The 24,351-nt window shown below is 52.3% G+C and overlaps 1 protein-coding gene across 1 annotated transcript in view; it reads left to right on the top strand.

Moving 5' to 3' along the window:
• Positions 1 to 1,088: 1,088 nt before the first annotated feature.
• sgsm3 (small G protein signaling modulator 3) overlaps positions 1,089 to 24,351 on the top strand; it is a 396,544-nt gene continuing 373,281 nt past the window's right edge. The window contains exons 1-2 of the mRNA XM_070862088.1: positions 1,089 to 1,306; positions 21,203 to 21,292. Of these exons, the coding sequence (XP_070718189.1) occupies positions 21,283 to 21,292 (10 nt within the window). The 5' untranslated portion in view covers positions 1,089 to 1,306; positions 21,203 to 21,282. The remainder of the gene's footprint in view (positions 1,307 to 21,202; positions 21,293 to 24,351) is intronic.

Here is a 24,351-nt window from a genome sequence, read left to right as displayed (position 1 = left end):
TCTGGGTCTGTATTCCCCAGTCTCTGGGTGTGTATTCCAGTCACTGGGTGTGTATTCCCCAGTCTCGGCTCTAGGTGTGTATACCCCTGTCACTGGGTGTGTATTCCCCAGTCTCTGGGTGTGTATTCGCCGGTCTCTGGGTGTGTATACTCCAATCACTGAGTGTGTATTTCCAGTCTCTGTTTGTGTAGTCTGCGATCTCTGGGTGTGTATTCCCCGGTCTCTGGGTGTGTATACCCTGGTCTCTGGGTGTGTATTCCCAGTCTCTGGGTGTGTATACTACAGTCTCTGGGTGTGTATTCCCCAGTCTCTGGGTGTGTATTCCCCAGTCTCTGGGTGTGTATTCCCCAGTCTCTGGGTGTGTATACCCCAGTCTATGGGTGCCGATACCCCAGTCTCTGGGTGTGTATTCCCCAGTCTCTGGGTGTGTATTCCCCAGTCTCTGGCTGTGTATTCCGCAGTCTCTGGCTGTGTATTCTGCAGTCTCTGGGTGTGTGTTCCCCAGTCTTTGGATGTGTATTCCCCAGTCTCTGGGTTTGTTATCCCCAGTCTCTGGGTGTGTATTCCGCAGTCTCTGGGTGTGTGTTCCCCAGTCTCTGGATGTGTATTCCCCAGTCTCTGGGTTTGTTATCCCCAGTCTCTGGGTGTGTATTCCCCAGTCTCCGGGTGTGTATTCACCAGTCTCTGGGTGTGTATACCCCAGTCTCTGGGTCTGTATTCCCCAGTCTCTGGGTCTGTATTCCCCATTCGCTGGGTGTGTATTCCAGTCACTGGGTGTGTATTCCCCAGTCCCGGCTCTCGGTGTGTATACCCCTGTCACTGGGTGTGTATTCCCCAGTCTCTGGGTGTGTATTCGCCGGTCTCTGGGTGTGTATACTCCAGTCTCTGAGTGTGTATTCCCAGTCTCTGTTTGTGTAGTCCGCGATCTCTGGGTGTGTATTCCCAGTCTCTGGGTGTGTATTCCCAGTCTCTGGGTGTGTATTCCCCAGTCTCTGGGTGTGTATACTACAGTCTCTGAGTGTGTAATTCCAGCCTTTTTGCTGCCGGGTCACCGCCCATTCCCGGCGCTGAGGCTGCGTTCGGCGGGGAAGCAGTTCCGGCGGAGGCGGTGACGTGTCGGGAAGCGGAGAGAAACAGCCCGGGAGCGGGAGCAGGAGGCTGACGGTGAGAGGCCGGTGCCCAGTGACCGACCGAGCGGCGCCGGGCCGTGCGGCCACAGTGTCCGTGTGTGTGGAGAGCCGGGCGGCGGGGCGGGGCGGGACCCGCTCCTGGTGTCATGGAGACTGGAAGCTCCGCCTGGAGACAGGTAAATAATCCCCCCCCCCTCCCCGGGCCAGGTGTGATCCCCCCCCCCCCCCCCCTCCCCGGGCCAGGTGTGATCCCCCCCCCCCTCCCTCCCCGGGCCAGGTGTGATCCCCCCCCCTCCCCGGGCCAGGTGTGATCCCCCCCCCCCTCCCCGGGCCAGGTGTGATCCCCCCCCCCCTCCCCGGGCCAGGTGTGATCCCCCCCCCCCTCCCCGGGCCAGGTGTGATCCCCCCCCCCCCCCCTCCCCGGGCCAGGTGTGATCCCCCCCCCCCCCCCTCCCCGGGCCAGGTGTGATTCCCACCCCCCCCTCCCCGGCCCAGGTGTGATCCCCCCCCCTCCCCGGGCCAGGTGTGATTCCCACCCCCCCCCTCCCCGGGCCAGGTGTGATCCCCCCCCCCCCCTCCCCGGGCCAGGTGTGATCACCCCCCCCCCCTCCCCGGGCCAGGTGTGATTCCCACCCCCCTCCCCGGGCCAGGTGTGATTCCCACCCCCCCTCCCCGGGCCAGGTGTGATTCCCACCCCCCTCCCCGGGCCAGGTGTGATCCCCACCCCCCTCCCCGGGCCAGGTGTGATCCCCACCCCCCTCCCCGGGCCAGGTGTGATCACCCCCCCCCCCTCCCCGGGCCAGGTGTGATCCCCACCCCCCTCCCCGGGCCAGGTGTGATCCCCCCCCCTCCCCGGGCCAGGTGTGATCCCCCCCCCCCCGGGCCAGGTGTGATCACCCCTCCCCCCTCCCCGGGCCAGGTGTGATTCCCACCCCCATCCCCGGGCCAGGTGTGATCCCCCCCCCCCTCCCCGGGCCAGGTGTGATTCCCCCCCCCCCTCCCCGGGCCAGGTGTGATTTCCCCCCCCCCTCCCCGGGCCAGGTGTGATTTCCCCCCCCCCCTCCCCGGGCCAGGTGTGATCCCCCCCCCCCTCCCCGGGCCAGGTGTGATCCCCCCCCCCCTCCCCGGGCCAGGTGTGATCCCCCCCCCCCTCCCCGGGCCAGGTGTGATCCCCCCCCCCCTCCCCGGGCCAGGTGTGATCCCCCCCCCCCTCCCCGGGCCAGGTGTGATCCCCCCCCCCCTCCCCGGGCCAGGTGTGATCCCCCCCCCCTCCCCGGGCCAGGTGTGATCCCCCCCCCCCCTCCCCGGGCCAGGTGTGATCCCCCCCCCCCCCCCTCCACGGGCCAGGTGTGATTTCCACCCCCTCCCTGGGCCAGGTGTGATCCCCTCCCCCTCCCCCCCCTCCCTGGGCCAGGTGTGATCCCCCCCCCCCCTCCCCGGGCCAGGTGTGATCCCCCCCCCCCTCCCCGGGCCAGGTGTGATCCCCCCCCTCCCCGGGCCAGGTGTGATCCCCCCCCCCCTCCCCGGGCCAGGTGTGATCCCCCCCCCCCTCCCCGGGCCAGGTGTGATTCCCCCCCTCCCAGGGCCAGGTGTGATCCCCCCCTCCCCGGGCCAGGTGTGATCTCCCCACCCTCCCCGGGCCAGGTGTGATTTTCCCCCCCCCCTCCCCAGGCCAGGTGTGATCCCCCCCCCCCTCCCCAGGCCAGGTGTGATCCCCCCCCCCCTCCCCAGGCCAGGTGTGATTCCCCCCCCCCTCCCCAGGCCAGGTGTGATTCCCCCCCCCCCTCCCCAGGCCAGGTGTGATTCCCCCCCCCCCTCCCCAGGCCAGGTGTGATCCCCCCCCCCTCCCCAGGCCAGGTGTGATTCCCCCCCCCCCTCCCCAGGCCAGGTGTGATTCCCCCCCCCCCCCCCCTGGGCCAGGTGTGATCTCCCCCCCCCCCCCTCCCCGGGCCAGGTGTGATCCCTCCCCGGGCCAGGTGTGATCCCCCCCCCATCCCCGGGCCAGGTGTGATCCCTCCCCTCCCCTCCCCTCCCCTCCCCTCCCCTCCCCTCCCCTCCCCTCCCCTCCCCTCCCCTCCCCCCCCCCCAGGCCAGGTGTGTTCCCCCCCCCCCCCCCCCCAGGCCAGGTGTGTTCCCCCCCCCCCCCCCCCCCCCCCCCCCGGGCCAGGTGTGTTCCCCCCCCCGGGCCAGGTGTGTTCCCCCCCCCGGGCCAGGTGTGTTCCCCCCCGGGCCAGCACCCTCCCGGGCCAGGTGTGTTTCCCCCCCCCGGGCCAGCACCCCCCCGGGCCAGGTGTGTTCCCCCCCCCCCCCCGGGCCAGCACCCCCCCTGGGCCAGGTGTGTTCCCCCCCGGGCCAGCACCCCCACGGGCCATACGGGAAAGTTGTGATGGTATTTGTGACGTGTCACTGTACATTTGCATTTACTTTTAATTTGCCAGCTGCCACCTGTGTACACTAATTTGATGAAGCCACACCCAACTCCTGTCTGTCCTCAGCCACTTTGCCTTTTAACCTTAGATTTGGTCAGTGATATTTAATAATATTGCTTCCTTATATTGCCTCTGATCTTGGCATCTAGTTTCCTAACGCTATGTTGTTTCCTTCTCTAGTGAGAAAGCCAAATGTCTTCAAAACTTTGCCACATACTCACTACAATCTTAACACAATACTTCTGTTCACGTGATGACACTGATAGGAGCTCTTGTGTGCAGAGGTTGTTCAGTGCTTGAGCTTGTCTTTCGTGACTGCAGTCCAGTGAAAGTATGTGCCTTGTACAAGGGTGACAAGATTGGATCCAGTAGTGATGCCTCATGCTCGAATAGCCTGCTGAAACGTGCTGTTTGGGATTGTACATGGCTGAGCCCCATCCTGTCCTTGTCCGTTCTGCACATACATGCACTTTCTCGCAATCGTCACTGGATAGTGCTCCGCTCCGGCAGACCTGGTTCATTTCACCTTGCCCGCTCCCCTGTCCAGTCTGGGTTATCGAAGCGAGTTCCAACACTCTGACTGCTTCAGCGTGTCTAATTGAAAATGGTTCCTCAAGGGTAACCTGTACTATTTCTCATGGATGTGGTGTTATTGATTTCCGAGGTTTGTGTCACTTGGTTCTGAATTTGACCGATGAGAAGTTTTCAAGAATGGTCATGATTTAATTTGATGGGGAAAAGATTGGGCAGTGTTCATACAGGATGAGAGAAAAATAAAGACTAGCATTTATATGGGTGTCCCGAAGTGCTGAAAAGCCAATGCTTTTGATGTCTAGTCACTGTTGTATTGTGGGAAACGCGGCAGCTAATTTGTGCACAGCAAGCTCCCACAAACATCATTGCGTTAATGACGCGATCATGGTGTTGGTTGAAGGATAAATATTGACCAGGACATTGGGGAGATCTTCAAAATAGAGCCATGGGATCTTTTACATCCACCTGAGAGCTCAGTTTTCTCATTCGAAAACGGCACTCCCGACAGTGCTGCATTCCCTCAGCACTGCACTGGGGCTGTCAGCCTAGATTATGTGCTCAAGTCTCTGCAGTGGGACTTAACCCACAACCTTCTGACTCAGAGCAACAATCAGATTAGGGGAGGGAGCTATTTGTTCGATTGTTACAAACTGAAACAAGATCTTCATTGGCCCATCGAAGATTTAATGTTTTGTCTAATGCATTGCAAGGTGGTAAGGGAGATGGAACAGGCCACATGGCTGATGAGCACCTTAACCCCAGCTACCTGTCTAGGTTCTGTAATGCTGAACAAAAATCTATTACTTTCAGTTTTGAAGTATTTAGTCGACCCCGAGCCTCAACATCTTTTTTCCTTTGTATGAAGAAGTGCTTCCTGAATCACCCCTGAATGGCTGAGCTCTCATTTTAAGGCTATGCCCCCTTGTTCTCTACTGTCCCACCAGAGGAAATCGTTTCTCTCTATCTGCCCTTTCAAATCAATTGTAACACGTCTTACAGTTTATATTCCAATCTCCCTGAGATAAAGGCCAACATCCCATTAGCTTTTTAAATCCACTTTGTACCTGTCAAATTAACATGCAAAATCGATTAAAACATTACAAGCATCACAGGGAAAGGGTTACATAGAAATGTAACAAGTACATGTGGACATATTCTGCATGGGAAAACTCCATAGGAACGTTTTACATCGGACTTTGCAGTGGAAAGATGAGAGGCAAAACGATTTAAATCTATCGATGCTTTCAGGGTCAGTGAGGAGGGGAAAGTTGGGTGAGTGGGACTTTGGTGTTCAGGATATAGATAGCTGAGTTGTGGACAGTCACAAAGGTCATTTTTGATTTTTGCAGGCTGGTCTTGGCGTTGTGAACGGACCTGAACGGATTCAAACAGTAAATTTGGGAAAGCAAGGTAGTGAGCTGGGAAGTAACACCTCAGCGAGGAAGCGGTGTTTAGAGATGGGGTTGTAGTTGGCTGAGGTTTTTGAAATGGAGAGAGGCGGTGTCTGAACTAAGAGAGCCATTTACAATGTCCGCAAGCATGGAAGCCAAGAGAGCTTGCTGAGTGCTCAAGAAGTGTGTGGATGAGATTAAGGGAGCCCTGTCCTAATGCATGGTGCGTGAGGGAATAGAAAAAAAAAATAGGAGCAGGAGTAGGCCATTCGGCCCTTAAGCCTGCTCCGCCATTCAGTAAGATCATGCTGATCTTCTACTTCAATTCCAGCTTCCTGACCGATCCCCATATCCCTTGATTCCCTTAGTAACCAAAAATCTATCCATCGCTGTCTTGAATATACTCAACAACTGAGCATCCACAGATTTCTGGGGTAGAGAATTTGAGTTTGAGTGTGGCATTAATTGGTATTTACCCAATTCTCTTTCCAAATCCACGATTGAATCTGCCTCCAGCTCTTTCTCAGGCATTGCAATCCAGGTCCTGACCACTTGCGTAAAAAAACGTTTTTCCTCATGTCGCCTTTGGTTCTTCTGCCAATCACCTTAAATCTGTGTCCTTGGTACTCGACCCTTCCGCCAATGGGAACCGTTTCTCTTGATCTACTATGTCGAGGCCCCTCATGATTTTGAACACCTCTATCAAATCTCCCCTCAACCTTCTCTGCTCTGAAGCGAACTATTGTGTTCCTAACACAGATGAGACTGCACACAGGGAGGTTAAAGGAACAGTGACCTCAGTCTTTATTAAGACACTCCAGAGTGAGGAACAGGCCTTGGGGGCCGGCTTATATACAGTGCTCCCAAGGGACGCTGGATTCCCTTGGGACTTCAAGGGATGCGCTCCCTGGTGGCGGAACATGGGAGTGCATGCTTTATAGACACACAACAAGAACAACCCCAGCTTTTCCAGCCTATCCACGTAACTGAAGTCCCTCATCCCTGGAACCATTCTTGTCAATCTCTTCTGTACTCTAAAGCCTTCACGTCCTTCCTAAAGGGCGGTGCCCAGAATTGGGTACAATACTGCAGCTGGGGCTGAACTAGTGTTTTATGTAGGTTTAGCATAACTTTCTGGCTTTTGTACTTAGCCGCACAGCATCTACCTTGTAAAGTCCTTGAAGAATTTTATACATTTCAATGAGTTTACACCTCAATTTTTCTGAACTACGGGGAATATAGGCCAAATCATAGGCCAACCCTCTCATCCAGGGATTTAATCTCGTGCCTCTGATGCCACTATTTATAAAACCCAGTATCCCATATGCTTTATTAACTGCTTTGTTAACCTGTCTGCCACCTTCAAAGATTTGTGCACAAACATAACATAAGAAATAGGAGCAGGAGTAGGCCATGTGCCCAGCGAGCCTGCGCCACCATTCAATGAGATCATGGCTGATCGTAGAATCATAGAAATTTACAGCACGGAAGGAGGCCATTTCGGCCCATCGTGTCCGTGCCGGCCGACCAGGAGCTATCCAGCCTAATCCCACTTCCCAGCTCTCGGTCCGTAGCCCTGTAGGTTATGGTATTTCAAGTGCACATCCAAGTACTTTTTAAATGTGCTGAGGGTTTCTGCCTCTACCACCCTTTCAGGCAGTGAGTTCCAGATCCCCACCACCCTCTGGGTGAAGAAATTTCTCCTCAAATCCCCTCTCAACCTTCTACCAATTACTTTAAATCTAAGCCCCTTGGTTGTTGACACCTCTGCCAAGGGAAATGGGTCCTTCCTATCCACTCTATCTTGGCCCCTCATAATTTTATCCACCTCAAAAGGTCTCTCAGCCTCCTCTGTTCCAAAGAAAACAACCCCAGCCTATCCAATCTTTCCTTCTAACTAAAATTCTCCAGTCCAGGCAACATCCTCGTAAATCTCCTTTGTACCCTCTCTAGTGCAATCACATCTTTCCTATAATGTGGTGACAAGAACAGCACAAAGTACTAATCTAGCTGTGGCCTAACTAGTGATTTATACAGTTTAAGCATAACCCCCCTGCTCTTGTATTCGATGCCTCGGCTAATAAAGGCAAGTATTCCGTATGCCTTCTTAACCACCTTATCTACCTGGCCTGCAATTTCAGGGATCAGTGGACATGCACTCCAAGGTCCCTTTGTTCCTCTACACTTCTCAGTATCCTACCAATTGGGCCCAAGTTTCCACAGGAGTTGCTCCCGTTTTTTCTTGGAGCAACTAGATTTTTTTTGGAGTAACTTAAAAATCGCAATTCTCCCATTTAAGTTGCTCCAGTGTAAGTGAGCTCGTTAGGTTTTGTTTTGTTTTTTTTTTCAAAAGGGGGAGTTACCAGCCACTTCTGCCTGTTTTGTACATTTAAGCAAGTTTAGCCAGATAAAACTTACTCCAAACTAACTTAGGCCAGCGTAAGTGGGCACTTTTGTACATTCAGAAAAACCCTGCGGTGAATGAAGAAATCAGCGTAGGCAGCCAGAGATGGGGCGGGGGGAGTGGGAGAGGGAGTGCGAGGGGGCGGGGGGGAGTGGGCGAGGGGGCGGGGCAGGGGGAGGAGTGGCAGGGGGGAGGTGGGGTCGGGGAGGCAGGGGGGAGGGGGGGGTGGGGGAGGCAGGGGGAGGGTGGGGTAGGGGGGTTTGGGGGCGGGGTTGGGGGGGAGGCGGCGGGGGGGGGGGGTGAGGGGGGGGGAGGGAGAGGGGAGGGGTGGGCACTTACAGCAAAATCTGGCCCCTTGTTTTCCAGCTGGAGGTTTAAAATCAGTTAATAGGGTGACCGAGGTTGGTTGGTTTTCGGCGTGGCTTTTAACTTAACAAATCGGTGCACCTCATGGAACTGCGCTGTTTTCAGCGCGGGGGGAAACTTGGGCCCAATGTGTATTCCCTTGCCTTGTTAGCTCTCCCCAAATACATTACCTCCCATTTGCCACTGTTCTGCCCACCTGACCAGTTCATTGATATCTTCCTGCAGTCACAGCTTTCTTCTTCATTATCAACCACACAGCCGAGTTTAGTGTCATCTGCAAACTTCTTAATCATACTCCCTACATTCAAATCAAAATCATTGATATACACCACAGAAAGCAAGGGACCCAGCACTGAGCCCTGCGGAACCCCACTGGATACAGCCTTCCAGTCACAAAAACATCCATCAACCATTACCCTTTGCTTCCTGCCTCTGAGACAATTTTGGATCCAACTTGCCACTTTGCCCTGGATCCCATGGGCTATTACTTTCGTGACCAGTCTGCCATGTGTATAAAATGTGTTTTTAAAGCACTTACATTGAGTTTCTAAAGGGTATTTGTTTGTCAAAAGCCTTACTAAAATCCATATACACTACATCATACGCACTGCCCTCATCAACCCGCCTTGTTACCTCCTCAAAAAATTCAATCAAGTTAGTCAGACACGGCCTTCCCTTAACAAATCCGTGCTGACTGTGGTGACCAGAACTCTAGCTGTGGTCTAACTAGTGTTTTTTGCAGTTCAAGCATAACCTCCCTGCTCTTGTATTCTATGCCTCAGCTAATAAAGGCAAGTATTCTGAATGCTTTCTTAACCACCATATCTACCTGGCTTTCTACCTTCATTTGCCACTGTTCTGCCCACGATCAGACCGTGGGCAATGAGCCTACTATCTGCGAGGGCAGACATTGATGACGAAGTCCAACACCGCGTTCAGTGCGCCAGTGCAGCCTTCAGTCACCTGAGGAAAAGTGTGTTCGAAGACCAGGATCTCAAACCTGGCACCAAGCTCATGGTCTACAGAGCAGTAGTGGTTCCTGTCCTCCTATGTGGATCAGAGACATGGACCATGTACAGGAGGCACCTCAATGCACTGGAGAAGTACCACCAACGCTGCCTCTGCAAAATCCTGCAAATTTATTGGCAGGTTAGGCGTACCAACGTCAGTGTTCCCTCCCCAGCTTCGAGGCATTGGCCAACACCGGTGGGCGGCCCACATTGTCCACATGCCCGATGCTAGACTCCCGAAACAAGCGCTCTACTACGAGCTATGTCACGGCAGGCAAGTCCCAGAAGGGCAGAGGAAATGCTTCCAGGACACACTCAAAGCCTCCTTGAAAAAATGCAGCATCCCCCTGACTCTTGGGAATCCCTGACCCAAGACCGCTTAAAGTGGAGGAGGAGCATCTGAGAAGGCGCCGAACACTTTGAGTCTTTTGGCCGGGAGCACGCGGAAGCCAAACACAAACAGCGGAAGGAGCGTACGACAAATCCAGCTCCCTATCCACCCATCCCTCCAACCAGCACCTGTGACAGAGACTGTAGATCCCGCATTGGTCCCATCAGTCACTTAGAACTCATTGTAGTGTGGCAGCAAGTCATCCTCGACTCCGGGGACTGCCGAAGAAGATGATGATTAACTATCTCAGCATAGTCTGAGGACTGAACATTCCTGACTGTACAGCTCTGCTCACAATGAATGCTGCATTTACCACTGGGTCAGAAAGGAGTTCTGAAGTTGTTCAGGTTTAAGCCTCAGTCTTGCCGCCTTTAGTGGTGATGTGGGTCTTTGCTGTTATGTTGCAAGGGGAGGTGACGTCGTGCACAGGTAAATGCACCTTTTGGAGTGCCATTGAACCATGCAGAGCGGGAGTTTGCTGACCTTCGGCAATCTATTGGAGGGGAGCGGAGGGGGCCACAGTGGTGTTTGTGTCTTTGCACAGCCGAGTTACCCCCAGGTCACCCTGCCGCATCCTCCAGCCACTTGCTCGAGCAGCTTTGGCTCAGGGAGCCATCGCAGGACAACCCTTTGTTTGAGAAAAATGAGGAAGAAACAAAATGTTGGAATCAATTATTAAAGATGTAATAGCAGCGCATTTGGAAAGCAGTGACAGGATCGGTCCAAGTCAGCATGGATTTATGAAAGGGAAATCATGCTTGACAAATCTTCTGGAATTTTTTGAGGATGTAACTAGTAGAGTGGACAGGGGAGAACCACTGGATGTGGTGTATTTGGACTTTCAAAAGGCTTTTGACAAGGTCCAGCACAAGAGATTGGTGTGCAAAATCAAAGCACGTGGTATTGGGGGTAATGTACTGACGTGGACAGAGAACTGGTTGGCAGACAGGAAGCAGAGAGTCGGGATAAACAGGTCCTTTTCAAAATGGCAGGCAGTGACTAGTGGGGTGCCGCAGGGCTCAGTGCTGGGACCCCAGCTCTTTACCATATACATCAGTGATTTGGATGAAGGAATTGAGTGTAATATCTCCAAGTTTGCAGACTAAACTGGGTGGTGGTGTGAGCTGTGAGGGGGACGCTAAGAGGCTGCAGAGACTTGGACAGGTTAGGTGAGTGGGCAAATGCACGGCAGATGCAGTATAATGTGGATAAATGTGAGGTTATCCACTTTTTGGGCAAAAAGGCGAAGACAGAATATTATCTGAATGGCGGCAGATTAGGAAAAGGGGAGGTGCAACGAGACCTGGGTGTCATGGTTCATCAGTCATTGAAAGTTGGCATGCAGGTACAGCAGGCGGTGAAGAAGGCAAATGGTATGTTGGCCTTCATAGCTAGGGGATTTGAGTATAGGAACAGGGAGGTCTTACTGCAGTTGTAAGGGCCTTGGTGAGACCACACCTTGAGTATTGTGTGCAGTTTGGTCTCCTAATCTGAGGAAGGACATGCTTGCTATTGAAGGAGTGCAGCCAAGGTTCACCAGACTGATTCCCGGTACTGAGGGAATGATCAGCCATGATCTTATTGAATGGCGGTTCAGGCTCGAAGGGCCAAATGGCCTACTCCTGCACCTATTTTCTATGTTTCTATGTAAGTCCATTTTAAGTTTAAATATAATCCCATCACCATTTGACACGTTACTGGCACAAAGTGAGATCTCGAAGAGACAGAGTTTAGTGTTAATGACAGAGCAATGTGGTAATTGGCTTTTGTGTTTGTGTGTGATGACCTCTTGTTGGGGAGAGGTCCGCCCTGACCTCACATCTTTCTCCAGTTTCTCTCCAATCTTTCCATCATGACCTTTCCCAGCATATCCTGTCCATGAGACCCACTTCTTGAGACCCACTTCTTGCTCCCTTGTCCTATTCCCACCAAACTGCTGACCACCCAACTTCCTTTTCTGACTCCCATGTTAGCCGACATTGTTAACGGTTCTCCCTCCTCAGGTATTGTTCCCCTCTCCCTCAAATCTGTCGTTATCACCCCTCTCATAAAACCAACCCTCCGTCCTTGCAAACTACCGCCCCATCTCCAGCCTCCCTTTCCTTTCCAAAGTCCTTGAATGTATTGTCGCCTCCCAAATCCATGCCATTCTTTCCTGCAATTCCCGCCAATTCAGTTTCCGCGCCTACCACAGTACCGAAACGGCTCTCATCAAAGTTACGAATTATATCTTTTGTCACTGTGACATTAATGATTTGGATGAGGGAATTGAGTGTAATATCTCCAAGTTTGCAGATGACATTAAACTGGGTGGCAGTGTGAGCTGTGAGGAGGACGCTAAGAGGCTGCAGGGTGACTTGGACAGGTTAGGTGAGTGGGCAAATGCATGGCAGATGCAGTATAATGTGGATAAATGTGAGGTTATCCACTTTGGTGGCAAAAACACGAAGGCAGAATATTATCTGAATGGCGGCAGATTAGGAAAAGGGGAGATGCAACGAGACCTGGGTGTCATGGTTCATCAGTCACTGAAAGTTGGCATACAGGTACAGCAGGCGGTTAAGAAGCCTTCATAGCTAGGGGATTTGAGTATAGGAGCAGGGAAGTCTTGCTGCAGTTGTACAGGATCTTAGTTGACCACTCCAGCCAACTCTAACACCTCTCCACCAATGTCCAGCTGGGTGGGACTGCACTTGCCTGGTTCCATTCTTATCGACAAAAATAAAATACTGCTCATGCTGGAATCTGAAATAAAAACAGAAAATGCTGGAAATCTCAGCAGGTCAGGCAGCATCTGTGGCGAGAAACAGAGTTAACGTTTTGGGTCTGTAACAGATTCTTAAGGAAGTGCAGGCGCACCGAAGGAGGGAGGCAGGAAGGTCTGTGATCGGGTGCAAAGGGGATGATGGCCAAAAATGAGATGGTAATAGCACAAGTTAGGAAGCAAAAGATGAGTGTCGATGGGGTGTGAATGGCCGAATAATCACCAGCTGCCGTGGGAAAGGGAAAAAAATATTGGGGGGGGGGGGGGTTGCTTTAAAAAAAAGAGGAAAGGGCAAAAAGGGCAGAGATGGTGTGAAATTGTTGAACTCGATGTTGAGCCCAGAAGGCTGTAAAGTGCCTAAACAAAAGATGAGGTGCTGTTCCTTGAGCTTGCGTTGAGCTTCATTGGAACAGTGCAGGAGGCCGAGGGCGGAGAGGTCAGAATGGGAGTGCAGCGGAGAATTAAAGTGACAGGCGACCGGAAGCTCAGGGTCACACTTACGGACTGAATTGAGGTGTTCAACAATCTACGCTCGGTCTCCCCAATGTAGAGGAGACCACATTGTGAGCAGCGAATACAGAATACTAAACTGAAAAGTACAAGTAAATCGCTGATTCACCTGGGAGGAGTATTTGGGGCTCTGGACAGTGGGAAGGGAGGGGGTAAAAGGGCAGGTGTTGCATCCCCTGCGCTTGCACAGGAAGGTGCCGTGGGAAGGGGAGAGGGTGCTGGGGGTGATTGCGGAATGGACCAGGGTGTTGTGGAGGGAGTGGTCCCTTCGGAATGCTAAGAGGGGAGGGGAGGGGAAGATGTGATTGTTGATGGGATCACGCTGGAGGTGGCAGAAATGGCGGAGGATGATCCATTAAACGTGGAGACTGGTGGGGTGAAAGGTGAGGACAAGGGGAATCCTGTCATGGTTCTGGGAGGGAGGGGAAGGGGTGAGAGCAGAGGTGCGGGAAATAGAACGGACACGGTCGAGGGCCATGTTAACCTCGGTTGAGGATAAAGGAAGACACATCAGAGGCACTAGTGTGGAAAGTGGCATCGGCAGAACAGATGCGACGGAGACTGGAGTACTCCTTTCTTACTTGTCGCCAGAGAATCACCTGCAACGACTTCTCTTCCCACCCCCGCATTGTTCCCTCTGGTGTCCCCCAAGGACCTATCCTTGGCCCCCTCCTATTTCTCATCTACATGTTGCCCTTTGGTGACATCATCTGGAAACACAGCGTCAGTTTCCACATGTACCCAGCTCGACCTCACCACCACTTCTCTCGACCCCTCCACCGTCTAAATTGTCAGATTGCTTGGCTGACATCCAGTTCTGGATGAGCAGAAATGTTGAGGCCTGTCCTGGTTGGGGGTGGTGGGGGGGAAGCGGGTGAGTCCCGGCCCGGTCCGGTTGGGGGGGGAAGCGGGTGAGTCCCGGCCGGTCCGGTTGGTGGGGGGAGTGGGTGAGTCCCGGCCCGGTCCGGTGGGGGGGAAGCGGGTGAGTCCCGGCCCGGTCCGGTTGGGGGGGGAAGCGGGTGAGTCCCGGCCGGTCCGGTTGGTGGGGGGAGTGGGTGAGTCCCGGCCCGGTCCGGTTGGTGGGGGGAGTGGGTGAGTCCCGGCCCGGTCCGGTTGTGGGGGGGCGCGGGTAAGTCCCGGCCCGGTCCGGTTGGGGGGGGGGAGCGGGTGAGTCCCGGCCCGGTCCGGTTGGGGGGGGAAGCGGGTGAGTCCCGGCCGGTCCGGTTGGTGGGGGGAGTGGGTGAGTCCCGGCCCGGTCCGGTTGGTGGGGGGAGTGGGTGAGTCCCGGCCCGGTCCGGTTGTGGGGGGGCGCGGGTAAGTCCCGGCCCGGTCCGGTTGGGGGGGGGGAGCGGGTGAGTCCCGGCCCGGTCTGGTGGGGGGGGAGTGGGTGAGTCCCGGCCCGGTCCGGTGGGGGGGGGGAGCGGGTGAGTCCCGGCCCGGTCCGGTTGGTGGGGGGAGTGGGTGAGTCCCGGCCCGGTCCGGTTGGTGGGGGGAGTGGGTGAGTCCCGGCCCGGTCCGGTTGTGGGGGGGCGCGGGTAAGTCCCGGCCCGGTCCGGTTGGGGGGGGGGAGCGGGTGAGTCCCGGCCCGGTCTGGTGGGGGGGGAGTGGGTGAGTCCCGGCCCGGTCCGGTGGGGGGGGGGAGCGGGTGAGTCCCGGCCCGGTCCGGTCCGTTGGGGGGGGAGCGGGTGAGTCCCGGCCCGGTCCGGTTGGGGGGGGAGCGGGTGAGTCCCGGCCCGGTCCGGTGGGGGGGGAGCGGGTGAGTCCCGGCCCGGTCCGTTTGGGGGAGCGGGTGAGTCCCGGCCCGGTCCGGTTGGGGGTGGGAGCGGGTGAGTCCTGGCCCGGTCCGGTTGGGGGGGGAGCGGGTGAGTCCCGGCCCGGTCTGGTGGGGGGGGAGTGGGTGAGTCCCGGCCCGGTCCGGTGGCGGGAGAGTGGGTGAGTCCCGGCCCGGTCTGGTGGGGGGGGAGCGGGTGAGTCCCGGCCCGGTCCGGTTGGGGGAGACGTCCAAGGATATTAGTGAAACATTTTGAGGACCCATGTTACCATCAAGCACGACAGGTCAGCTACAGCAGGGTTTGGATACGCATTGACTCTTTCTCTCTTCTGTCCCAAATCTATAATGTCTCTTCTGATCTCACCAATGAGATTTGACTCCGTACCAGCCATCCTTTGACCTCCATGAATCAGATCGCCTGTTAATGCCAAATTAGCGGCATTTCTGTGTTATCGGCCCATGTCCAGTCGAAAGTAGATTGATGCTGCCCAACTTTGTCAGATTCTTACAGCCAGCATGGTCAGAGCTGGATTTGAGAGTTTTAGGATTATTTTGATGTGAATGGATTAGAAGGTTGGTAATTGTATATACGGGAAGAAAATGCCTCTATTGGAGGTTGGTGCGACGATATTGCGGTAAAGACCTGCCTGGGGTTCTACAGGTTGCTGTATCCTGAAGATACAGAACATTGAAACCTTTGTTTTCACTTTGGCATTCAACTCCTGCAGTGGCTGAAGAAATGAGTCTGACCTTGCGTGCAATCTAGTGAGTAAAACAAGAAAAGTCTATCCTGTCCACCATTTCAGCTCTCATCCTTCAATCCACTTGCGTTGCTGCTGAATAAACTACAATATGGAAAAGGAAGCTTATCTTTTACTTGGACAAAAATAATTTTCCGTCAGATGTGTAGTATCTTACTATTTGAGTTTGTTTCGGTGAAGTGGAATCTGAGGCTTACTTCTGCCTTTGGATGAGACACGGACATCCAGAACAGCAGTATCCACACTACTGCGCAGCATTGGCCTGCTGAGTTTCAAATACACAACTGAAGCTTGACTTACGTCAGTGAGATAATTGGTCAACATGATGCACTTCACCTCCGAGCCAGCAACTGTGCACCTGAGGGGGGTGCTCTGCTGGACATTATTCACTCTTGTGAGATGTAGCATTATCATCATCATCATATCATCATAGACGGTCCCTCGAACTAAGATGACTTGCTTCCACGAGAGTTCACAGATGTTTCAATGAAGGACCCGATGATCCAGTTCCTGAACTCCAGTTGAGGAGTGGAAGATACGTGTGGGTGGATTTGTTTAACGTGTGGTGACCGTTGCACTTCAGCCACCACACGGGCTCGACAGAGCTCGGCCTTTATCCAGTGGTGAGGATTAACCAGGGCGACTGGAGACCTGCTCTGCTGCACAGACCTAGTGCGCGCATACATCGCAGTGTGTGCTGCCCCCGGGCCCTCGGTTCTTCTGGGCTCAGCCTCAGAGAAAGAATTCTTACTCCGAGATGTAGCATTGCAGCGAGGAAGATCGAGAAGAGTGTTGGTGCGATGACGCAGCCCTGCTTGACCCCGGTCCGGACGTGGATTGGGTCTGTGGTGGATCCGTTGGTCAGGATCACGGATTGCATGTCGTCGTGGAGCAGACGGAGGATGGTGACAAACTTTTGGGGGCAGCCGAAATGGAGGCAGACGCTCCATAGTCCCTCACGGTTGACGGTGTCAAAGGCCTTTGTGAGGTCAAAGAAGGCCATGTACAGAGGTTTGGTGCTGTTCCCTGCATTTCTCTTGTAGTTGTCGCGCTGTGGAGATCATGTCCATTGTACCCCTCAGTGGACGGAATCTGCGTTGGGGCCCTGGGAGGAGCTCTTCAGCCAAATGGAGGAGATGGTTGAGGAGGATTCTTGTGATGACTTTCCCAGTAGCCGACAGCAGGTAATTGCCGCAGTCGGACTTGTCCCCCTTTTTTGAAGATGGTCACAATTACGGCATCTCTGAGATCTCCTGTCATGCTCTCTTTCCAGATAAGAAAGATGAGGTCATGCATTCATGCCAATTGTGCTTCTCCGCCATGTTTTAGTGCCTCTGCGGGGATTCCATCCGCTCCCGATCTCATGTTCGTGAGCTGGCGGGTGGCCTTTTCAACCTCGTGCCGGGCTGGGGTTGTGCTAAGATGTGGGTAGCATGCTGCGGGATGGGGTCGAGGACACTCACGTCGAAGGCAGAGTCTCGGTTAAGGAGATCTTCAAAGTGCTCCTTCCAGTGGGTCCTGACTGCCTCGGTGTCCTTAATGAACAAGCTAAGTGTTCTACCCAGAACTCCTACATGACAAGCGAGCCTCGGGTGGGCAGAGGAAACATTTCAAGGACACCCTCAAAGCCTCCCTGATAAAGTGCAACATCCCTACCGGCAGCTGGGGGTCCCTGGCCAAAGACCGCCCTAAGTGGAGGAAGTGCATCCAGGAGGGCGCTGAGCACCTCGAGTCTCATCGCCGAGAGCATGCAGAAACCAAGCGCAGGCAGCGGAAGGAGCGTGCGGCAAACCAGACTCCCCATCCATCCTTTCCTTCAACCACAGTCTGTCCCACCTGTGACAGAGTCTGTAATTCCCACATTGGACTCCTCAGTCATCTGAGAACTCACTTTGAGTGGAAGCAAGTCTTCCTCGATTTTGAGGGACTGCCTGTGATGCTGCTGATGATGATGGCACTCTTGTGAGAAAAAGTTTGCCAAATCATTTTTGTTCAAGGACAAAGCGTGATGAGTTTCTTCATCAACCCAATGTAAACGTTTCTAAAGAAGATAGTGCAGAATTGTCAGAATTTGCTGGTGATTCTGCACCACCTTCTACAGCTGAATCACAAACAACACTTGACTGTCGACAGCAGCATAGTCCATAATACTATAGTCCTCCAGGTATGGCCTCACCAATACCCTGTACAGCAGTACCGGCGAGGTCGGGGCGAAGGAGCGGCGAGAGATTGCAGAGGGAAGTGACCAGGGCCCAGGAGAAGCGTGAGTTCGGGGCCCAGGGACAGCACAGGCCAGCCCACACTGCGATATGTGCACGCACTAGCTCCGTGCAGCAGAGCTGGTCTCCAGTTGGTCTTGGTTAACCCTTGCCACTGGACCAAGACCTAGCTCTGTCAAGCCCATGTGGTGGCTGGTGTGCAACGGCCACCACTCATTAAAATAATCCACGCACAGGCATCTTCCACCCTTCAGGATGTAGTTCAGGACCTGGAATATTAGGTCCTTCATTGAAACACCTGTGAACTCATCCTTTTTTGGACTGCCTATGATGATGACTATAATACTTCACTGGAAACACCAGTCCTGCATTGCCTATGCCTGTAGCCACCAGCTATATATTGCTAATGGACTAGTCATTGCAAGAAGTTCCTTCACACGGACTGCAGCAGTTCAAGAAGGTGGCTCACCACCACTTTCTCGAGGGCAATTGGGGATGGGCAATAAATGCCGGCCTTGCTAGCGACACCCCAGGAATTAATTTTTAAAAAAGACTGCTGTTTATGTAATGAGGGTGTAATTCAGTTATTGGGTGAATTCCTTTGGGTGTGGAGGATATTAGAGTGGGTCGAGACTGGGATTCTTTGACGTATCGCCGTTGATTTCTGGAGCGAATGGCAGCAGAAATGAGGATGGGCATTCACTCCTCCGCATTGTTACCCATTAGATTTTCTGCTGGAAATGACGATTGACCTTCAGTTCATCTATTCATACGTGGGTGGCTATGTTGAAGTTATATTAAAATAATAGGGAAACATCATCCAAGGTATTTTCTGTCATTTGATCTGAAGAATTTTGGCTATGAAGAGAGAGTGAAGCTGCTGGGTCTGTTTTCTTTGGAACAGAGGAGGCTGAGGGGAGACCTGATTGAGGTGTACAAAATTATGAGGGGCCTAGATAGAGTGGATAGGAAAGACCTGTTTCCCTTGGCGAAGGGTCAACAACCTGATGCATAGATTTAAAGTAATTGGTAGGAGGTTTAGAGGGGATTTGAGGAGAAATGTCTTCACCCAGAGGGTGGTGAGGGTCTGGAACTGACTGCCTGAAAGGGTAGAGGCAGAAACCCTCACCACATTTAAAAAATACTTGGATGTGAACTTAAAGTACAGGGCTATGGACCAAGCTGGAAAGTGGGACTAGGCTGGATAGCTCCTGGTCGGCCGGCACGGACACGATGGGCCGAAATGGCCTCCTTCCGTGCTGTAAATTTTTGTGATCCTATGACATGAAAAAGCAAAATACTGCAGATGCTAGATACCTGAACCAGAAAATGTTTGAAACACTTAACAGGTCAGGCAGCACCTGTCGACAGAATGTAAGTTGAAGTTTTGGTTATGCTGAGCTGTATTGGCAAGTCATAGTGTAAGTTTGAGAGTCTTGTGCTCAAGCCGTATAGCGCTGTGGTCAGGCTGCAATTTGAATGCTGTGTTCAGTTTCAGTCACTAAGGCACAAGCAAAAGTATTTATTTTTCTTTTCAACAGTCAACTTATTCGCTCCTTTGCTCTGGCTCTTTTCTTGGGCCTGGAGCGATGGTCAGTGCGAGGTTGAAATTTAGTTGTTAACGCCCGCTGATAATGCCAGTGTTGGGTGTTAACTGGGAGTTGGGCGGTTGAGAGTGGTGCTGTTCATACCTGACCCGAAATTCGGTGGGCATTTTTTTAAGGGCGTTAAAACATTACGTCCCGCCGGCTAACGGCATGGAAATCATTGGGGAATCTTCGGGGAAACTTGGATATTTTAATTTAAGCCAAAAAAAGCAGCGCGTGCTAAAAAAAATGGCACAGGTAACTGGGGAAAATTTAAAGAGGGTACAAGAACAGAGAGAACTGGGGTGTTTGTGCACAAATCTTTGAAGGTGGCAGGGTGAGTTGATAAGGTGGTTAAGAAAGCGTAGGGGATACATGGGTTTATAAATCGGAGTATTGAATACAAAATGCTAAACCTATATAAAACACTAGTTCAGCCCCAGCTGCAGAATTGTGTCCAATTTTGGGCAGAACACTTTTGGAAGGACATGAAGGCTTTAGAGAGGGTAGAGAAGATATTTACTGGCATGGTTCCAGGGATGAGGGAATGAGTTACCTGGAGAGACTGGAGAAGCTGGGGGTTTCTCCTTAGAGCAGAGGAGGCGAAGAGGAGATTTGGTCGAGGTGTTCAAAACCATGCTGGATTTAAAGAGAGTAAATAAAGAGAAACTATTTTCACTGGCTGAAGGCTCGATAACCAGAGGACACAGATCTAAGGTGATTGGCAAAAGAACCCGAAGCGACATGAGGAAAAACATCTCACACAGCGAGTGGTTGCGATTTGGAACGCACTGCCTGATCGGGTGGTGGATACAGATTTAATCGTAAGTTCAAAAGGGGATTGGATAAATGCTTGAAGGAGAAAAATTGCCGGGATATGGGGAAAGAGTGGGGGAGGGTTGTTCGCTTCGAAAAAGTCGACACAGACTTGATGGGCCGAATGGCTGTCTCCTGTGCTATTCTATTCTATGATATAGAGCCAGGCGTTTGAGTGCATGAGCACAGATACAAGATTAAATATAAGGTTTAAAATAGAAGGCCGGAAAAACTTCTCAACGGAGAGGTGAGGCTGTAGAATTCACTTTGAGTTAGTGGCTGAGGCAAAAACTGCCAGTGTTAGATTGGATAGGTGGATGAAGGGATATAGGATTGGGGCAGGTAGATTTGATTCAAAGTATTTGTTCGTGTGGAAGGTAAACACGGTCATGGACTGGCTGGGTCCAGTGGCCTGTTTATGTGTTGTAACCTCCATGTGTTTGAGGGATGATGCCTACACAAAGCATAGGTAGCCACTGCTAGCATGGACTGAAAGGGATTGGGACTCGTGCAGTTTCAACTATGAGTTGAAGTAGTTGTAAGGCCTGCTGTATTTTGTGTTTGATGTGATTGCTCTCGGAAGCTGTCCTTGAGAGTAAATGTGTCCCTGAAGCAATAATGCAAAGTGCCCTGTGCCGTTAACCCAGTGAGGACTGACGGCACTGTACATGCAGCTTTCAAACTTCAATCAAACAGAGTTCTTTTTCCACTTCCCTTGAGTAGAAGTATAAAATGTCTGAACAGAGCAATTTTTGCAACTTTCATTTCACTGTCCTGTACGCCAGTGGCATTGTGACCTCCTCCAGCGCTGCATGAGTTAACATTGTGGCTGATCTTTTGAGAGAAAGTGGATGTATGATAGAGATGGGCCTGTGCGTAACCCTGGCAACAGTTTTCCTCTCTGACTTTTTGGTTCAGGTATAGTGAACTTTAACCTGACAGCACATTCTCTGATCTGCCAAGAGTTTCAGTTGATGTGGTGCTTTGGTCTGCCATGTATGCAGTTGGTATAGAAATTTGCCACACTGAGAGTTTGATTTCCGATGGTTGCTTTAATAGATTTAAGCCTGCATTATTCTCCGTGCTCCACATCATACTGATCAGGTTTTCTTCTTCCCAGTGCACTGAGCGACTGAGTCAAGGAAAACATACACATACCAGGTGCTTGTAAAGCGAGAAAATCCGAGATTCGTGGGCAAAATGACTTCAGGTATGGCGCTACAGGACTGCATTGCCGGCAAGATCTGAGGGAGGGGAGCGAGTTTGGAAATAGTATGGCGATGGTGAACAGAATGTATTGTAGGCTGGAGTGTAGTGGGCTACAACTGTGCTATAAATTATAGTTCTCTGATTCCGGATTCATTCCGTTCAAGTATGTTAACCAATAAGATTGTATTTCAGGAAAGGGATGCAGTTCTTTGGCTCATCTTTTCACTGAGCGTAAATTTCCCTCCCAGTCACAACATCTAATTATCCTTTGAATAGCTCCACAGTTCTTGCCTTTATTTCCGGTATTACTTAGTGTGAAGAAGTGCTACATGACATCGATACTGAACTCGCCTTTTTACCAGTCTATATCTAGGTCATTTTGTCCTGCATCTTGGTTTAACTCTGATGCTACTGATGAACCTTTTCTACTCTATATTTTGCCTTGTATTCTTCTGTAAGGCTCACTTGCTGCCTCTCCAGGCCGAAGAGTCTGTGTTTTTCTCATCTTTGTTCAGAACTCAATCTCTAAGACTGGGGATCTGCCCATTGACCTATCGCTGCACTCATTACAGTTCTTGGATGTTTCTCCGGTACCTTGGCAACCAGATCTGAATGCAGTGTTGAAAGTGCGGCTGAACTAAATATGGTCCAGACAATAGCTGCCAGCTCCGAGCAAGGCAACTCATCTCTGTGTCACACAATGGTTTCAGACCTGCATTCTACAGCTCCTTCAATCTAGCTCCGTATTCTATTATTTTATTCCCTTTGTTAATCGCTACTCTGCAATCTCTCTCAGAACCTCCCTGTTTATTCTGTGTGTCTGCATTCTCTTCCAAAATGTTCTGATCACGTGGGACCTTCCTCGATTCATTGACATGCTTCCTGGCTTTTATCTCCAATCCCACTTAACACTGTGGTGTATCGAGTTCCTGGGCCTGCTTGGTTTTGAGCCCTTTCAGCCTATACGTGTTCTCTATGACAGTCCCTCCCCCATATTTTTCCTGTATTCTCGGTGCTTTCCAAGTAAATGGAATGTCCTCCTGTCAGTCGTCACTAATGGGAAACAAAAGGCTGTGTCCTGTGTATCTAACATATTTACGCATTATCTGAAGTTCTAGCTTGGGCCCTTGTACTGAGAGTTCAAACTGGAACTCTGTCAGTTGCAGGAAATAATTTATTTTGCCATTTACTTAGGACCAAATTGTAATAAGTGGTACCTTCCGAACAACAGCTGCTAGTTCAAAGCAAGGTGACTCATCTCTTTACTTTGTTGCAACAAACAAAACCTAATCCTGTTGCTGCTGGACCTTGGCTGGTACCTTTTGTTTGTGAAGTGATGAGGTGGACAGTTTGCGACTGTGAGAAGTGGAACTCACTGTCTCAGGTTGCAGCAATTGCTAAGCCGCAGTCGTGACGCAGAGGCTCCAAAAGACTTTGATTCAGGCCTGATCGAGGGAACACTGCTACAACAACAGCAACTTCTAGTTATATAGCACCTTTAACATAGTGAAACGTCCCATGGTGCTTCACAGGAACAATTATCAAACAAGATTCCACACTGAGCCACATAAGGGGATATTAGCACAGGTGAGGAAAAGCTTGGTCAAAGAGGTAGGTTTTAAGGAGCGTTTTAAAGGAGGTGTAGAGAGGGAAGTCCAGAGCTTCGGGCTGAGGCAGCTGAAAACACGGCCACCAACGGTGGAGGGAAGCACGAGGGTACAACTGAAGGAGCACATAGATCTCGAGGGCTTGCGGGGCTGGAGAATGTTACAGTTTAGGAAAGGGCTAGGCCACGGAGGGATTTGAACACGAGGATGAGAATTTTAAAATCGAGCTGTTGCAGGACCGTGAACCAGTGTAGGTCAGCGAGCGCAGGGGTGATGGGTGAACAAGACTTGGAGTTCGCACACGGGCAACCGAGTTTTGGATGACCTCAAGTTTATATAGGGTCGAACGTGGGAGGCCAGCCAGGAGAGCATTGGAATAGTTGAGTCTAGAGGGTGATGGGGCTTCTATCCACATGCCCACCTACTTGTTCCTGTTTCCACCTGTCTGTACATGTCTGTATGTGTGTGTGTGTTCTCTGTGTGTGTGTGTGTGTGTGTGTGTGTGTGTGTGTGTGTGGTCCTGTCTGTGTGTGTGTGTGTGGTCCTGTGTGTGTGTGGTCCTGTCTGTGTGTGGTCCTGTGTGTGTCTGGTCCTGTCTGTGTGTGTGTGGTCCTGTCTGTGTGTGTGTGTGTGTGTGGTCCTGTCTCTGTGTGTGTGTGTGTGTATGTGGTCCTGTCTGTGTGTGTGTGTGTGTGTGTGTGGTCCTGTCTGTGTCTGTGTGTGGTCCTGTCTGTCTGTGTGTGGTCCTGTCTGTCTGTCTGTCTGTGGTCCTGTCTGTGTGTGTGTGTGGTCCTGTCTGTCTGTCTGTGTGTGGTCTTGTCTGTCTGTGTGTGTTCTGTCTGTGTGTGTGTGTGTGTGTGTGTGTGGTCTTGTCTGTGTGTGTGTGTGTGGTCTTGTCTGTGTGTGTGTGTGTGGTCCTGTCTGTGTGTGTGTGTGGTCCTGTGTGTGTGTGTGTGGTCCTGTCTGTGTGTGTGTGTGTTCTGTCTGTCTGTGTGTGTGTGGTTCTGTCTGTGTGTGTGTGTGTGTGGGGTCCGGTCCTGTCTGTCTGTGTGTGTGTGTGTGGTCCTGTCTGTGTGTGTGTGGTCCTGTCTGTCTGTGTGTGTGTGGTCCTGTCTGTCTGTCTGTGTGTGTGTGGTCCTGTCTGTGTCTGTGTGTGTGTGGTCCTGTCTGTCTGTGTGTGTGTGGTCCTGTCTGTCTGTGTGTGTGTGGTCCTGTCTGTCTGTGTGTAGTCCTGTCTGTGTGTGTTCTGTCTGTCTGTCTGTGTGTGTGTGTGTGTGGTCCTGTCTGTGTGTGTGTGTGGTCCTGTGTGTGTGTCTGTGTGTGTGGTCCTGTCTGTCTGTGTGTGTGTTCTGTCTGTCTGTGTGTGTGTGGTTCTGTCTGTGTGTGTGTGTGTGTGTGGTCCGGTCCTGTCTGTGTGTGTGTGTGTGTGTGGTCCTGTCTGTCTGTGTGTGTG

This window comes from Pristiophorus japonicus, chromosome 19 (assembly GCF_044704955.1).
Source record: "Pristiophorus japonicus isolate sPriJap1 chromosome 19, sPriJap1.hap1, whole genome shotgun sequence".
Taxonomy (NCBI): domain Eukaryota; kingdom Metazoa; phylum Chordata; class Chondrichthyes; family Pristiophoridae; genus Pristiophorus; species Pristiophorus japonicus.
This window is presented reverse-complemented; position numbering and strand designations above follow the sequence as displayed.